Source organism: Plasmodium chabaudi (assembly GCF_900002335.3).
Source record: "Plasmodium chabaudi chabaudi strain AS genome assembly, chromosome: 14".
Classification (NCBI taxonomy): domain Eukaryota; phylum Apicomplexa; class Aconoidasida; order Haemosporida; family Plasmodiidae; genus Plasmodium; species Plasmodium chabaudi.
The window spans coordinates 70,493-88,114 of record NC_030114.2 but is presented as its reverse complement, the minus strand read 5'-3'; the positions used below and the strand labels follow the sequence as shown (position 1 = coordinate 88,114).

The 17,622-nt window shown below is 22.1% G+C and overlaps 5 protein-coding genes across 5 annotated transcripts; 1 reads left to right on the top strand and 4 right to left on the bottom strand.

The window, feature by feature from the left end:
• Window positions 1-37: 37 nt before the first annotated feature.
• PCHAS_1402100 (lysophospholipase, putative) lies at window positions 38-1,327 on the bottom strand (the record flags this gene model as incomplete). The annotated part of the gene is made up of 1 exon (XM_016799519.1): window positions 38-1,327. One exon carries the CDS (start codon window positions 1,325-1,327, stop codon window positions 38-40), a length of 1,290 nt encoding a protein of 429 aa, XP_016654799.1.
• Window positions 1,328-3,261: 1,934 nt separating this feature from the next.
• PCHAS_1402000 (fam-a protein) lies at window positions 3,262-4,668 on the bottom strand (the record flags this gene model as incomplete). The annotated part of the gene is made up of 6 exons (XM_016799517.1): window positions 3,262-3,285; window positions 3,433-3,666; window positions 3,760-3,869; window positions 3,992-4,061; window positions 4,158-4,395; window positions 4,535-4,668. The coding sequence occupies 6 exons, from the start codon at window positions 4,666-4,668 to the stop codon at window positions 3,262-3,264; spliced, it is 810 nt and encodes a 269-aa protein (XP_016654798.1).
• Window positions 4,669-7,886: 3,218 nt separating this feature from the next.
• Window positions 7,887-9,515, bottom strand: PCHAS_1401900 (fam-a protein; the record flags this gene model as incomplete). The annotated part of the gene is made up of 6 exons (XM_016799516.1): window positions 7,887-7,991; window positions 8,170-8,403; window positions 8,504-8,613; window positions 8,770-8,839; window positions 8,965-9,217; window positions 9,385-9,515. The coding sequence occupies 6 exons, from the start codon at window positions 9,513-9,515 to the stop codon at window positions 7,887-7,889; spliced, it is 903 nt and encodes a 300-aa protein (XP_016654797.1).
• Window positions 9,516-12,855: 3,340 nt separating this feature from the next.
• PCHAS_1401850 (fam-c protein) lies at window positions 12,856-13,286 on the top strand (the record flags this gene model as incomplete). The annotated part of the gene is made up of 2 exons (XM_051320959.1): window positions 12,856-12,936; window positions 13,065-13,286. The coding sequence occupies 2 exons, from the start codon at window positions 12,856-12,858 to the stop codon at window positions 13,284-13,286; spliced, it is 303 nt and encodes a 100-aa protein (XP_051176979.1).
• Window positions 13,287-14,977: 1,691 nt separating this feature from the next.
• PCHAS_1401800 (fam-a protein) lies at window positions 14,978-16,514 on the bottom strand (the record flags this gene model as incomplete). The annotated part of the gene is made up of 6 exons (XM_016799515.1): window positions 14,978-15,091; window positions 15,244-15,477; window positions 15,574-15,677; window positions 15,814-15,883; window positions 15,981-16,224; window positions 16,414-16,514. 6 exons carry the CDS (start codon window positions 16,512-16,514, stop codon window positions 14,978-14,980), a joined length of 867 nt encoding a protein of 288 aa, XP_016654796.1.
• Window positions 16,515-17,622: the final 1,108 nt, after the last annotated feature.

Sequence of the window (17,622 nt, the reverse complement as noted above, 5' to 3'; positions counted from 1 at the left end):
AAAGCAACAATTAATATAAGCATTATCAACGCATATTTTATATTTCATCTTCTATTTCATCTTCACCATTCCTTAAATCATAAATCCAATCAATAATTTTTTTTAAAACTTCTTCATTTCCGGGCTTCATCGTTATAGCATGGCCCATATCATCAAGAGTATATAAATCTTTTTTATCAACTTTCACTTTATTATGAAACAAAGCTGTCCATTCATAAGAACAAACTCTATCATCTTTTGAATGCACAAATAATAAAGGAACATCTTTTGGCATATAATTAATATTATAATCCAATGTGATTGTTGCTTTTATAAGCTCATACATGGATTTAAATGTTATTCCATTATTATTTCTAAATTTATCATGTTTACTTACATTAGCAATGTATGCGGATCCTTTATAACTTGATAATGGCAAAAATCGCTTATAAGGTAAGATGAGAGACAGTAATTTTATTATAGGTAAATAAAAATACTTAAGTGATTTGTTTCCAGGATCCCGTTTTGATTTTATTCTTATCATACCAGATATAGTTATGCATCCTTTAATATTGAATTTATCTAAAGAATTATAGCATCCTTTATGTTTATCGTTGGCGCTAATAATGGCATTTGTCGTAGCAGAGGTACTAGCACTAGAAGTACCTGGATCACCATTTTTGTAATTACTCATACCATTGTCAATATCATTAACATCAGTAGAGTTGTCTAAAATGATGTTACTATTTTTATAGTTATTTGAATTCCACGCCTTAATTCTGTCTTCTTTTTCTTTATTTAATAATTGTAATATTCTTAAAGCAATATTTCCTCCTGTCGAATATCCAATAACATACATAGGAAGTTTTTTTTTTTTAGTTGATACAATATCATAAGATTCACCATCCGTTTGATTATCATTTGATATTTCATCTTGAATTTGATTCATATATTGTAGTACATCATCAATTAGATCATAAAAAGAACTAAAATCGCCTCTTACATTTTTCCATCCTTGTGATTCACCATGTCCTTGTAAATCTAGTGCATATACTGAATAACCACTTTGATTAAATTTTTCAATCCAACTATCTTTATAAATATAGTAATTATTAGTATCTACTATTAAGCCTTCATTACCATTTGGCATTTTTAAATTTATTCTCATAAAAGTTAATCGAATGTGAGCTTTTAATCCATGTATTAACAATATAACTCCTGTAGCATTTTTAGCTAGCCATCTATATGTTTTTAAAAGTAAACCCTTTTTATTACATAACCAACCTATCTTAGGATTGCCATCTAAATTGGATTTTGTATTTCTTAATTCATCATCATTAAATTTCATTTTGTCCTTACCATTATTACGGAATATAATAATCCATGATACAATTAAAAAAATATATACTTTTTATAGCCCAAATATATCCATATATATATAATTAAAATTTTACTTTTCAAATATATGTATAAAGATTATTAACACAAAGAAATATATCACATTAATCGCATTATGGATGTATACAAATTTACATATGCAAACTCTACATACTTATCACATTAGTATCAAATAATATTAATAGAATTGCGTGTGTATTATAATAATATAAAAAATCGTAAACAAATTATATGAAACGGAAAAAATGTATAATTATACTTCTTTATATTACTTTTGAAGTTTTTTTGAGTATTTCATGCAATCAGATGAAATTGCAGTTGATAAATAAAATTAATACAAATTGTTATATACTGTTTGCTTTCCGGTAATAATACATTTTTGGTTTTATTTAATTTTTTAATTTCGATAGTTCAAATTTGGTCTTATAAAAAATATATATTTAAAATATATATTTAAAATATATATTATATATTATTTTTTATTAATAAATAATGATTTATATAATGATTTTACTGAAAAAATATTAATAATCAAATGCAATATGTATAGCAATTTATTATAAAAGCAACGAGAAAAAACAACCAAAAAATTTTTTTATATTTTTACTTCGATATAATACAAGTATATTTAAGTTGGCGTAAAAAAAATATATAATTATTAATATAATTTTTTAATTAAATAATATAATAATTTCCTAGAAAAATGTTACTAATAAATATAATACTTTATAACTGTTAATTATTTATGGCATTAATTGCGCGTTATAAGAAAATATATAAAAATATTTACATTTTTTTTTATTTAAAGTAATATACATTTTATTTACCTGAAAATTATTGTCTACAATTAATAATATATTGCTAAAAATTATATAATTTTAACGGTACACTTTACAAACATATTTCAAAATTTAATTTTTTCATTTTATGTGTTTATAATTTATACTATTATCACAATTGAGTGAATATATATGCTATTATACTTAGCACATATTAACAAAATGAAAACAATCCAAATAACAAAGAAAAAAAACATGATTTATATTTTTAAATATTCTCAATATGTATATGAGATAGTATTTTTAAGGGTTTCCTTTCGTAATATTTAAATTATCAAGACGTGAAAAAACAAATGTGTTTAATGCATTTTATTATTTAATATTTCCCGATATATTATAAACCCTAAAAAATATTATGTTATATTTGTTCATAAAAATGCCTGTTATATGAAATGCATTAAATAGGTTTGAGGAATGTTGTTAATTAAGAACGAAGATAATTAGACACAAACTAATAAATACAATGCTTAATAAATGTTTTTTCTCTATTCTTTACATTTTGGGTTTTGTTTTGGGGAACCCATATTCTGGATCATGGCTCTGTACTATGGGCTATAGTTTTGTTCTATGGAATCTATGTTTTGGATTAGGGTTATATTTTTATTTATTTGCTTATAATTTGATGATATTTATTTGTCTATAAATGTTGATTAAATATATCTATCATCACATATGTTTAATCACGAGATTAAATTCAAAAGTTCAAATATTCAGCTAAAAAAGTAATGCAATCATTAATATGAAAGGAATATCATAAATGAAAAATATTCATAAATAATAACAGCTATATTTTGTAGTGTTCACAAAGTTAATGTATATAGACCCATTCTAATATTAAAAGACATAAACAAATTATACACGAAGAAAACATTCTTAAAACAAAAAAACACTCTATGATGGCAATTTAAAGCAACCATTATGCATGGAAATAAATCGTATTATTAGCATGAATCTTCTAATATTATGATGATGAAAATATATATGAAATATACGTTTATATATGAAGGTAATAACAACTTAAAGCTTTCCCAATAATGTATTTTTGTTAAATGGAACCATGTTTATCAATCTAAGAAAAAAAACATAAATGGATGAATATATAAAATGTTTTAGTTTTTTACAAATTACATGTATATATATTATAAATATGTACATTTATTTATAACAATATTTTTTTAATTGTTGAAATAAGTTATAAAATTTGTATATCGCTTACAGATTCGATATAGGTGACATCAAAATAACCGTAGTATGTTTTTTCAATGTAATATCCAGCTACATTAACAGATGTTTTTTGTAATTTTCCTTCTCTAATGTCATCTTCAGAATCGATTTCAATTTCGAATAAATTTGCGCTTTTTATGACTTTGTTTTTATATTTTCTTTTGGAAGGGTTGTGATCATTTATAATTGGTGAAGCCATAATAATTACAGCTACATCTTCTGATAACTATAAAATTAATAAAAATATATTGCATGAATTATTGTGAATAATATGAGAAATATTATTTATATCGAAACAGAAGAGAATAGGTTTCATTACTTGAGCCTTTGCAGCTAAAGCATAAAAATATTTCTGATGCTCAAAACGCCAATTTTTGTAACGTTGTTGTATCAATACTAAATTTGGATTGTACACACGGACAATTTTTCCTAAAAAACAATATTATAAAATTGCATTGATCAAATTAAAATATCATGAATTTGAATATATTGGAAACAATAAATAGTAGCAATAATATGCTAATTTGGCTAATTAATTGTGTTTTGTATACTTTCAACATCGCCAGTGTCGAAAAATTTGGGATGATCGGGATCCCATGCCTCATTTATTACGTCATTATACTAATGGAAACAAAGAAAAACGTATGTATATAAATTATAATAATTTTTTAATTTTAATTGGGTTTATAATTTTTTATGGTGTTCGTTAATTGGTACCTTATTCGGATTATCAACTGTATGTTTTATTTTTTTAACATTTATATTATTTTGAAAATTCTGTTCACAATAAAGCATATGATCATAAGGTTTACCCTCTATTACATAATCATAATTTTTACTTTTAGCATAATATTTTAAATGCTTTACAGCGTCACGAATAAGATTTCTTGCATGTCTAATTTCTAAAGAATCGGTACATAATAGGTGCTTGTTGTTTTCATATATTTCTTCTGGACTATCATTGATAAAAATGAACATATTTTTTATGCGTACAAAAATAAAGGTTTTGCATTTATATTATAACATTGTTGCATAGGAACATATTTAATATTTTCATAATGAAATATGTAATATATATTGATGCATTTTCTTACGTAGCATAGCTATTTTTTTTTGATTTGGTTTTTGTAGCATTTTCTGGAGCAGACTCAGTTGCAAGGGTTCTATTATTCAAATATACTGAGACACTTAAAAGAAAAAAAACAATTTGAATATAAAATTTATTCATTTTGAACTTTCGAAGCAAAATATTAAAATATACATTAATATTTCTTTAATTAAAAATTAACAACTTGAAAATCTGGACAAGTATAATTAAAATTGAAGCAAATAATTTTTGCCAATAAAGTATAAAAAACAAATATTTATTTAAAAAGAATACAAATTATTATTTAAACGATATAATGTATGCTTTTATCAGATTTATAAGTTTAATATATTTTTTATTAAAACAATTCAATCATAAAACGACGTCAATAACAGAACCTTTCATAAATAATGAATATAAATAATTTCGTTAATATTATAATATTTAAAAATAAATAAATTTAATTATATTATATAAATAATATTTTTAATATACAGCATTATGAACATGCAGGTTTTATATTTTTATAATTAAGATCAATTTAAAATTTATAGAAAATCCCATTACGTATGAAATTACATATATACTTACATTAATAATTATATTAAAATAAATATTTTTATTTTTTTCCATGTGATTTGCAAAATTTCTTTAATAATGCATAATTTTTAATATAAAACATGTCTATTATATTTTAAATATTAAAATAATTCATTTAATATGAGAAATGCAGTTAATTTTATTATTATTAATAATACTATAATAACCATATTTTTTATCTCATCATAATAATAGTATGATAAAATATATATTATGAGAATTAAAGATTCTGTGATTTTTTTTATAACTTTTAATATAAATTTTACTAAATAACATTTTTTGTAGCAAAATTGTTAATTTTAAAAAAATTATTTATTGGTAGTATTCTTGATTCCAATCCTTTTTTATAAATTAATACAAATTATAAATTCTCTTTTAATAATAAAACAAAGTATACATAAAATTTTTAAAATACAAATAAACAAATAAATAAAATATAAAAATAATGAAGCATAATGTTGTAAAATCAAGGAGTATATAATATGCATACATAAATTTAATTAATTTTTTTATGTTAATATTCTTGATACCGAGGTGTTCATGCTTTAAGGGCCAAGGTTATGCATTATGGGTTATTGCTTTGGATTAAGGCTATACTTTTATTAATTTGTTTGTAATTTGATAATATGCTTGTCTGTACATTTTGATTAAATATATGTACAACCACATGTTTAATCATTCGATGAAGTTCAAAAGTCGATATATGCAACAAAAAAGGAATATAGCCATTAATATGAAAGAGGGCACATAGCATATATTTCCATAAAGTATAATACTTTCGTCGAATTCGTTCATATATATTAAATGCGGCAATGTTATATCTCTATATTTTATTGGCAATTTTTGGTTAACTATATATAAGAACCCATATTATTTATTATATAAGACTTGTTAATCTGGAGTTATATCGAATCATGAATAACACAATCTGTTTCTTTATTTGTGTCACTATTATTTTGATTTAAATTATAACATTCTTCAACCAAGCTGTAATAATAAAACTAAATATCTAGCTATATACTATAATAAAATTCATTTTGAATATTCCCCTACATTACAATATATATTCAGATAAGTATATGTGCTTTAACATTAATTAAACAAACTACTAATATATAATAATAATAATAAAATATAGATGTATGGAATATCGATTGAAAATCGACAATATAGCGTTATTTATAAAATATGCTTTATGCATCTAGTATTTTTAATAACACAATAAAAAATTACATTATAGATGCATGTATACTATCCTTTTAATTTTCGATTATATATAGTATCACTTTATGCTAATGTTTTAAATTCAAATATAGAAATAGTTCTAAATACATACTTTTATTTACTATAAAGGTATAATGCTATGTTAATCATCATTAATTTTTAAACATTATAGTTTTGGGGCATAAATAAATTATATTTAAAATAGTTAAAAATAAAATATAAGTATACTAATATAATTTTATATCATATTTTGTTATAATAATTATATATAATATGATAATATAATAGCGTTATTATTATATGCCCATACATATAGTCTAATAAAATACATTACTAATATTTAATATTAAAAAATTGCTTTATTGTGAAAACATCATATAATTAAATTAACATTAATTTTCTTTGAACTAATAACATTTTTATTAGGCTATTATATATGCACAAACTTTAAAATAATTTAAATACATTATTGTTACAAAATAATATATATGTTCTAAAATATTATACTTTAAAACAATGAAACAAGGAAAATTACTAATTGATTTAAAGCATTCCTCTTGAGTGCATTACTTATCTCAGTAGTATACATTGATGCGCCATTAGTGGCAACAATCATAATATTGATTAATACATGATTAAGTACGAATAATATATTATGTTTATTTTATATGTTTATATGGGCATAAATGCATTATGCATATTCCTAAGCATGTGATGAGATTATAATTGTACGTATAAAAGATCACATGAATATTGTAACACTTATTTAAGGTCTAATGTGGCAATAATAGAATCAACATTGCCAAGTAAGATACCATGAATTTTATTAATAATTCTATAATTTCCCCTAAGAGCACAACTACTTTATTATAGAAATAAATAAAATTATATTATTAAAAAATATATTTTAATAATATATATAAAGCAATGTTATATACCTGATCCATTCGATTTTGAATTATAATCTCCTTTTCTATAATTCTAAAAATATATTAGTTTATAAAATTTTTTATTAATGAAAAATCATACGCTTCTTGACATTTATATTAGATTGATTATTTGAAATTCAAAAACACTTCCAAAGACAAAATTTAAGGAGAAAAAACAATAAAATAAATCATTAATAGATGATTTAAGGGGTGGGGATTGATATAGTTAATGATTTATATGTTTGATAATAGCTAATTTAACATCGATAGGGAGTTGTATAAGAATAATGTAATAAAAAGCACAGTAACGGGAATATATTAATTTATGTATTTTTACATATAAAAGGATTATCAATATTAATATGAAAAGGAAGAATAAAGAAATATTTATCATAAAATATAGTTATATATTTATGGTATTCACCAAAACAAATATATAGATCCTTATATTAAAAATATGTAAAGAAATTATGCAAAAATTAAACTATATTAAAAAATGTGGTTATGGCGATAATTTCGAATAGACATCATATACGAAATCATATTTATTTCATTAATAATGCACTACGCCATTAAAATATAAAAAGTATTATGAGGAATGGGTATTTATTCTTTGTAAAATGTGGTAGATAATTTCATAAAATTTAGTATATGTGCTGAGTTAATTATTCTAGCTATTGAATCTTCAAAAAAATCAGCATTAACGCTAATCTGTGAACATAAAATAAAAATGGGTAAATATATAAAATAAAATATGATAGTTTTTGTGTGGATGAATGTCATATGATATAAATATGTACATTTATATAAATGTTAAAATAGGATAATGAAATAAAAAATAAATTGTGGAATAAAATTATTATGTTATTAAAATTTTTAGATTGCTTACAGAGTTGACATAGGTAATATCAACATAATCATCGATTTTTTTAATTACATATCCCGATAAGTTAACAAAAATTTTTGTCAATTCTCCATTTATAATATCATTTTCTGAATAAATTCGTGGTTTAAATAAGTTTGCACTTTCTACAATAGGGTTTGTATATTTTTTTCTATCGAAATCGTTATAGTCATCTGCATCAGATGATGTATAAACAATTATAGTTGTGTCGTCTGATACCTAAAAGTGAATTAAAAATATATATGTTTTGCATAAATTACGATATATAATATGGAAATTTTTATTTTTAGAGGGATGAACGAAAAAAATGTTTCCTTACTTGAATTTTTTTGGATAAAGCATAGTAATATCCATGGAACGATAAAGACTCATTTTTGTAACGTGCTTGGATCATTTTTAAATTCGGAGAGTATTCACATACATCTTTTTCTAAAAAAAATAATATTTTTGCATATATGTAAATTCGGATATTACGAAAATTAACGACTAGCAGATAAAAATAGTAATAGAATATGGAAATAATAAAGCATGAAATGTTTCATATTGGCAATCGTATATTAAATCGATCGATTATTTGCTTAATACCTTTAATAACTTTATCATCAAAAGTTTGAACATTATTTGGGTCCCATATCATGTTTATTACAGCATTATACTAATGAACGAGAAAAAAGTATGTATGTATGTATGTATGTATGTATATATATATATATATGTAATAATTATATTTTAATTTCAACTTAATTTTATGACTTAAAATTGTTTCTCGTTAATTCATACCCTATTGGAATCCCTAATTTGATGATTATATTTATGAATTGTAGTATTTCCATGTTTCTTATAATATTGAATTGTATCATCACTGTGTCTATGATATACTTTGTAACCATCCATATTTACAGCATGGTATTGTAATAACATTTCAGCTTCATCCATAACTTGTTCTGCAATTTTGGTTTCCTCAATGCCCATAATTAAGTTGAAGGGGCGTTTTTCATTTGTTTCTTCTGAATCATTATTGGCGGAATTGGGTCTTTTATTTGGTAAAGAAAAAAGATAAATATATTTATAAATTGTATCTTTACTATCCAATCTATGTAGGTATGCATTTCCATAAATGCGCATTATATTCTCATATATGGAAGATGTAACTGCACAATTATATTCGATGTGAATATATGCATTGCCATATTTTCTTACGTGGTAGATGAGCGAGCAAATTTTCGTAAATTCCCAATACCTGAATCAGGCTCCCCTGCAAGGGCTTTATTGCTCATATATAGGGATGAGATTAAAAGAGAAAAAATTATTTTAAAATATCCTTTACTCATTTTCGATTTTAATAAATAAAATATTAATAAATTTATTTATATATTTTTTAAATTAAAAACTATAAATCAACACCTCGAAAAGTTGTATAAATAAAATTAAAATTGAAGCAACAAATTTTCGAAAAAAACAATAAAAATTAAATTTATTTAAAAAATAAAAGATGTATATATAAACGACAAATTGTATAATTTTATTATATTTATAAATTCAACATACTTTATATTTAATTAGTTTAGTTGCAAGCAGTGGATAACCAAAGCCTTCATAAATAACGAATATGCACAATGTTACGGGTTTTTGTTTATCAAATGTTATAATGATAAAAATAAATAAATTTAATTACATAATATATTTAATGTTGCATTATTAATATACTTTTTTTTATTATTTTATAGTTCATTGAATTAAAACTAAAATATAATATGGTGACATATGGGGGTATTTATTTGCACATACGCCGAAAATCCTATATTAGTCGCCCTATATCGTTTTTACCTAATAACAGATTAAGAATTTAAAATATAAATTTGAATGCAACACTTGATAAATATTATTTGAATATAATTATTGATGCATACATTCATGAATGAAACGCGTATGGTAGGAAGGATACTATATTAATAAATTATATTAAAAAATAAGTATGTTATTTATTTTGAATTTAATATACGGTATTTATATTTTTAAATAGCAAAAAAATTTGACTTAATCCCCAAATTACAGCATATTATGCATCCGTGGTATTTACAACGCGTTGCAACAATAATAATATTTGCTAATTCATGATAAAATAGTTTAATAAAATTTACATTATGGTAACTCCTGTTTTATATTATTTTTTTATCGCTATTAAACGAAATTTTACTATATTATATTTTTTAATAAATTCCTAAGGCGATAAAAATTCTGTATTGTTAGTAGTATTGATACATATTTTTTGCAAATTGATGAAAATTATAAAATTTCGTTTGTATGCAGAAAAATAAATAATATATATAACATAAAATAAAAAAAATATATGCACAAAAATAATGAAGCATAAAGTTTGTAAAACAAATCATGAAATTTCTATTCAAAATTTTTTTTTTTTTTAATTATAATTTTCTCGATATCGAGTTGTTTAAGCATTTATGGGTTAGTGTTATGTTTGTGGGTTATTGTTTCGTTCGCTGAATCTTCGTTTTGGGTTAGGGTTCAGGGTATAATGTAATTATTTTTTAATAATTTGATAATATTTTTGTCTGTGCATGCTGATTAAATATATGTACCATCCCTGTATGTTTAATTTTGGGATGATGTTTAAATATTCAACAAAGAGTATAGCCATTAATATGAAAGAGGCCACATAGGATATATTTCCATAAAGTATAATATATATTGGCTATATATGAAGTTGTATTAAGCTATATAATAATTGTCTATTACATAAGACATGTTAATCTGTGGTTATATTGAATTATGTGCAATGCAATATGGTTCTTTATTTGATGAAAGTTTTAGTAAAACTTATAATTTGTGTTACAGTTACTTTAATTTAAATTGTATTTTGATAATAGAGCTGTAATAATACCATTATATATGTGACTGGGTATGAATCATAAGATTATTCATTTGGAGCGATCATCTACGTTACAACACATATTCAGATTGAAATATGCGTTTTAAATATTAATTAAGCATGCTACCAATATATAATAGGTAATCATAAAATATATATGCATGGAATATTGATCGAAAATCGGCAACATAGCATTGTCTATAAAATATTATGGTGCATCTAACAATTTTAATAATACAATAAAGCTGAACTATATAACACTATTTTTTGAATTTTTATAGTTTTGAGGTATAAATAAATTAAATTTTAAAATAGTTAAAAAATAAAATATAAGTATATTAGTCAAATTTAGCGTTATAGTGTGTTATAACAACTATAAATAATGTGATAGAAAGAATATCGTTATTATTATATGCCTACGCATATGATATAATAAAATATTCTACCAATAACTAATATTGAAATATTATTTTATTGTTAATATATGGTTCTCCGTATTTAAAAGACAATATAAAATTTGAACAATAATAAATAAGGCTTATTTCATTTATTAGTATGAATGATTAGGAATTTAATACATGGGATCCGTGTTAAGGCTCATCTACCCTATGTATATAAAAAAATATAGAATACCTTTTCTAGACAATATAATGTTTAACTATTAAAGGTTCTATAATATGTGTTTAATAAATATGGCAAAATAAAGCATTTGCTTATTAAGTGTACTTCATTTTATGGTTTCATATATATTATTCGTTGTTATATTTACACGGTATATTTGAAAATATGAATATGTCATACGATTCTAATAGAAAAGACACATTTGATGTTGCATATTCTGAGATATATTTATAAATAAAAATATTATATGTCTATCTATGGAGATCATATATTTTCGCAAAAAATGGTAAATAAAATGTAGAATATCAATAAATATTATACAATTGAGAAGTATAACAATAAGAATGCATTTAGACGCAAACAACTTTTGTTAATTGTTTTTCATATGTTTGCATCTAATGATTTACAATATATATGCATCTAATATTTTATTACCATAATTAATATATATTAATTTGAATGTAGACAAACGCTAATAGAAAAATATAAGTTTATAAAGCACCGAGCATGTTATTAAATGAGACTTTAAATTACACTAAAGATTTATTTATATAAAAATATGCAAAAAATATAATTTAGTTTAAATTTGTTACATAAATTTATTTGTTTATAATTAAAATATTGTATTTTCTACTAAAATTGTTTGTTATTTGAAAAAACATAAACATAAACATTTTTGCAATCGTATATTTATATCTCTTATGGTAGCAGTTATATATTTATATGATGATATATACATATGAATTAGTGCATTAATTTATTTATATTTTAAATATTAAAAATAATTTTGTTATATTAAATATAATGGTTTAATTAAACAAAAATATTCAGAACACATATATATATTTTGATGCATTTAAAATATATTATTTATTTTTATTATTTATATTAAAGTAAAAATAAAATATAAAATTTTGTTATAATTGCAGGATCATAAATTTGTGGACGATTTAAAATAGAAGCAACATATAATTTTATTATAATATATTGCCATAAATACCACATAACTTGTTTATATAAATTAAAATTAAACAATTTGTAATATTAAATAATAGCATTATTGTTTTAAAACAATAATAGATAAAAAAACTGAAAAGGAATATAACATATACATTATTTAAAGCGTAGTGATTCGAGAAAACACTTTTTATTAATAAAAAATGAATAAAAGGATATTTAGTTTAGTTTGTATCGTTTTATATGCCCTTTTGGTTGTATCAATACATTGCTCTGAACAGAAAGTAAGTTTTCAAAATAAAATCAAAATAATATATAGAAAATTATGTAATATTGGTTATTTAAATGTTATGACGTACATATTAACGCATATATATATTGTATGTTTATTCCCTTGTATGATTTATCTAAGATATCTGCTGTAGGAAATAAAAAAGTTCGTGGTACCAAAGAAATAAATAAAAGGAACGAAAAGGATGGTATAGAATCTAAATGCAAAACCCAATTAAAGAATAACAACCCTAAAGATGATAAATACAATAATAACAATGATTACAATGATTTTTTTCGTATAACGAGATCAACGGGGGAAGCAATCACCATGCTTCACTTGAAAAGGATGTATAGAAGTTAAAGTATCCATTACATTTAAAAGACAAATTAGGAAAGGAGCCTTCAAATAACAATGAATTTCTTTCTAAGGTATGATTTCTGTGGGAAAATAATCCGCACGTTTTTCTTGTAAAAAATTCAGAATGTTTAAAGGTTTTATCAAATATTAAAAAAATAACAGGAAAACAACCTTCAAAATTAAAACCGAGTGAATAATCTTCATATAATAATTATATTCAAGTGGTATCGAACTAAAAACGAACAAAATATTTCTTTCTAATTGTCATTTAAACTACAATGCTTGACAATTGATACCGTTAGAAGAATGAAATATGCTGATCTTTCTATATTTACGAGCTCAAATTTTAAGTTTATAATTTTATGTAATATGTTTGAATAAAACACTAACATATATATTTATATAAATTTTTTCGTTATTTGTACTTATTTATAGTATAGAAATTGTGAAAGAATATTCCTAAAATAATTAATAATTCAAATAAGATTGATCCGTTTTCTATAACCATAGTATTCATTATTTGTATGCGCATTTACAAAATACATAATTGTGTATTTTTAATTTATATTTTGTCTTACGACTTATTTTTATGGTTGTTTTTTTATTTACATAAAATTTAAGTTTTAAATACCCAAAATTTGAGCATGATACTGTGCATTCAATTTATTAATATATTTATGTGAATTATTGTTTTGTAAACACCAACTTAGCATGCCTTTTCTCTTTTTTTGTAATTCTACACAATAATAATTAACTTTTATAAATATCACTTTGCAACATTATGACCTCATTATGTAAAATATAAAACTATATCCTGTAAATTGAAGAATAATAAAAAAGCTTGAATTTGTAAAATATCATTATATTTTTTATGTACACTTAGACAAATATTTTATATTATTCATGAATCATTATTGCTTATATAAATATGATTAAAAAAATATATACCAAGATTGCCAGTAATAATGTTTTAAAAAATAGCGATGATGATACTGATCATTACATGAAGAATCGTTTCTCCCTTTAGACGGGATATATTCGATATTTTATGCAGGTACAATTATTATGTGAATATGAATGCAACATAGTAACATTAGGAAATAATTACAGTATAAATATCGTTTTTTTGAAAACTAGAAAGGTAAAGACAAATTTAAAGATGTACTACAAATATTCAAATGGAACATATGCTTTATGGATCTTCCAAAAAAGAAAATTTTTTTATTAAATAAAAAATAAGTATATATATGTGTGAATTGTGTTAAATTAGCATAATAATTTTGTTTTATACTTTATTTAAATGAATATTATGCTTATAAGCCATATAAGAAACGTTTTGTTCTCTCTTTAAGTTTGTACATATATGCCTATATGTTTTATATTTTTCTATAACCCATTAATTTTCTTTAAAATGGAGTTTTTAATTTCATCATTTAATATTTGGTCCTCATGAAGCTTACTATTCAGTTTTTCACAATAACATAAATCCACACAAACACTACGAGCATACTGTTTCAAATATATATTTATTTTTACAATACAAACCATGAACAAATTATGTGCAAATCAAACACTATTTAAAAATCAAATTGATGTCCTATAACAATAATTTAAAACAAGCATACCCCATGAAAATAAGTTTATTTTATTAATGCAAGTATCAAAGTTTTAAAAAATGTTATTTGGAAATACATTTATTCCCTTTTAACAGCATTTTTTAGTTTGGTAATATTTAACAATGCAAGGGCTGTTATATCCATAAGAGTTTTTCTTGGGTTAGAGGTATCGGGAACATGAGCATGTTCAATCTGAGAAAAGAAACAAAAATTAATAAATATATAAATGCTCCATTTTATTATGAATGAATATATGTATTACAATATGAAAATTTATATAGAAATTATATAGTTTTGATAATGATAAAACAAAATTATGTTACTAAAATTTTTATATTGCTTACAGAGCCAATAAGGGTCATTTTAACGTCATCTTCTTCCTTTTTAATGAAAAGCGTCATTAAGTTAATATACGTTTTGTGTAACATTCCCATTCTAACTCCTCTTTCAGAATTAATAACAGGTTTGAATGAGTTTGCACTTGTTACGATAGGATTTTTATAATGTACAAAGCCTGATGGGTTATTATCCTTCACATCTGGTGAAACTATGACTATTGCAGTTTCGTTTTCTGATAGCTATAAATTAATAAAAAGTGCATTTTTATAAATTATGATATAGTCATACGAAAAAAAAGTACATTTAGAAGGATGAAGAAAAAAAAATATCCTTACTTCAACTTTGTTGAGTACTGCATTATAGTATGAACTCCCTCCAGGGCCTTGGTAATACTGTTGTATAATAGCTAAATTTTTATTGTACCTTCGAACAATTTTTCCTAAAAAAAATATTATTTTGTATACATGGCAATTAAAACATTATTAAATTTATAAAATTGAACATTGATTATAACAAAACAATAAATCCATCATAAAGATTAATAATCACATAAAATAAATTAGTTAATTATATACCGTTATATAAAAGATTGGTGGAGTTATTTTCGGTATCGGAATCCCATAACATATTTACTATATCATCATACTAACAATAACAAAAAAAATATTTATATATTAACAATTATATTTTGTTATTTTAAAATAATTTCATGAATTAAAAATTATTGCTTGTTAATTCATACATTATTGGCGTTGGGGATTGTAAATTCAAGCTTTCCAATTGTAGTATATCTGAATGGCTTAAAATGTAGAATTGCTCCATTTTCCTCACAATAGAACTTGTAATCATCTGTATGTTCGACATGTTTTTTTGCACGATTTAAAGCTTCGACCATAACATTTTCTGCTTGTCTAGCTTCTTGAGGGTCAGAAGATTCTTGTTGCCTATATCTTAAATTTAGATGCACGCTATTTTCTTCATTTGAACTACAAATGGAGAAGGAAATATATTTTTGAATGGGTTTGCATTTATAATTTAGAAAAAAATATATATTTATAAGTTGTTTTTATTTTCCAATTGTTATGCATATCTACATTCACAATACATATAATATTCTCATAATAAGCAGTATATACATATTTATATTCAATATAATGTTGCAATTATTTTCTTACGAATTAGTGGTTGCAGCAGATTCTATTGCAAATGCTACATTTTGCATATATCCTGCGACACTTAAAAGTGCCAAAGCAATCTTAATGTATCCTTTATTCATTTTTGAATTTGATAAATAAAATATTAAAAAATATTAATATATTTTTTAGAAATTGAAAATTAACAAATATAAAGGTTGTATAAGTATGTTAAATCGAGGCAAGCGATTTTTTAAAAAATTAAAAATTTAATGTTTATTTAAAAAATATAAATAATTTTAAAATTTTATTAATTTATTTGTTTATTATTTGTTTAGTTATTTATTACATGAATTTATTTATATATTTATTATACGCATTTATCCAATTTTTAAATATAATTATTTTTTTAAATATTATTGTATACTAATAATAAACACGTACAGAATATAGAGTATAGTGACATGTGTTGTATTCTCTACATTATTAATGGGGTTTCGGCTCTTTAAATATTAACTATTTAATTATTATTGAAATTTATATAATAATATTACAATTACGGAGTTGTATATGTAAAATACAACATATTATAATATATAAAAATTAAAGTAAAATGACTTTTTAAAAGAATGTATAGATTAATTTTGTTTTTATTTAAACCGTTGCATATAAATGAGCAATAATTATTGTAGCTTTAATAAATATTAAATATCAAAAATATTATAATATATAAAAAAATACTTTTAGTTATATATAACATTATTAATTTGTTACATTATATGTACCCAAATTTGTTATCTTTATAGTTCATAACTTAAAAATAAAACTGAAATAAATTCAATTAAGTATTATATGCGAAATTTATTCATACATAGAAAAAACGTATATTATATGACACCAATATTTATTTAACTAATATAAAGTTGATAATATAAATATAAAGATAGGGTAATAGTATAAAAATTATATATTGTGTTAATGTAACAATTTATTAGATTTGATCTAATATACGCAAACAATTATATTACTGAATAAATATCCATGGTAGAAATATACATGGTAATAATTAATATACAAAAATAGTTGTGTTGCTTTTTAACAATAGCTTGATAAAATTTACATTATGAGAATCAACCATTCTGTGATTTTTGTCACATTTAATACGCATTTTACTAAATAACACTTTTTAACAAAATTGCTAATTTTATAAAATTATTTATTGGTAGTAATATTGACGCCCACGTTTTTTTA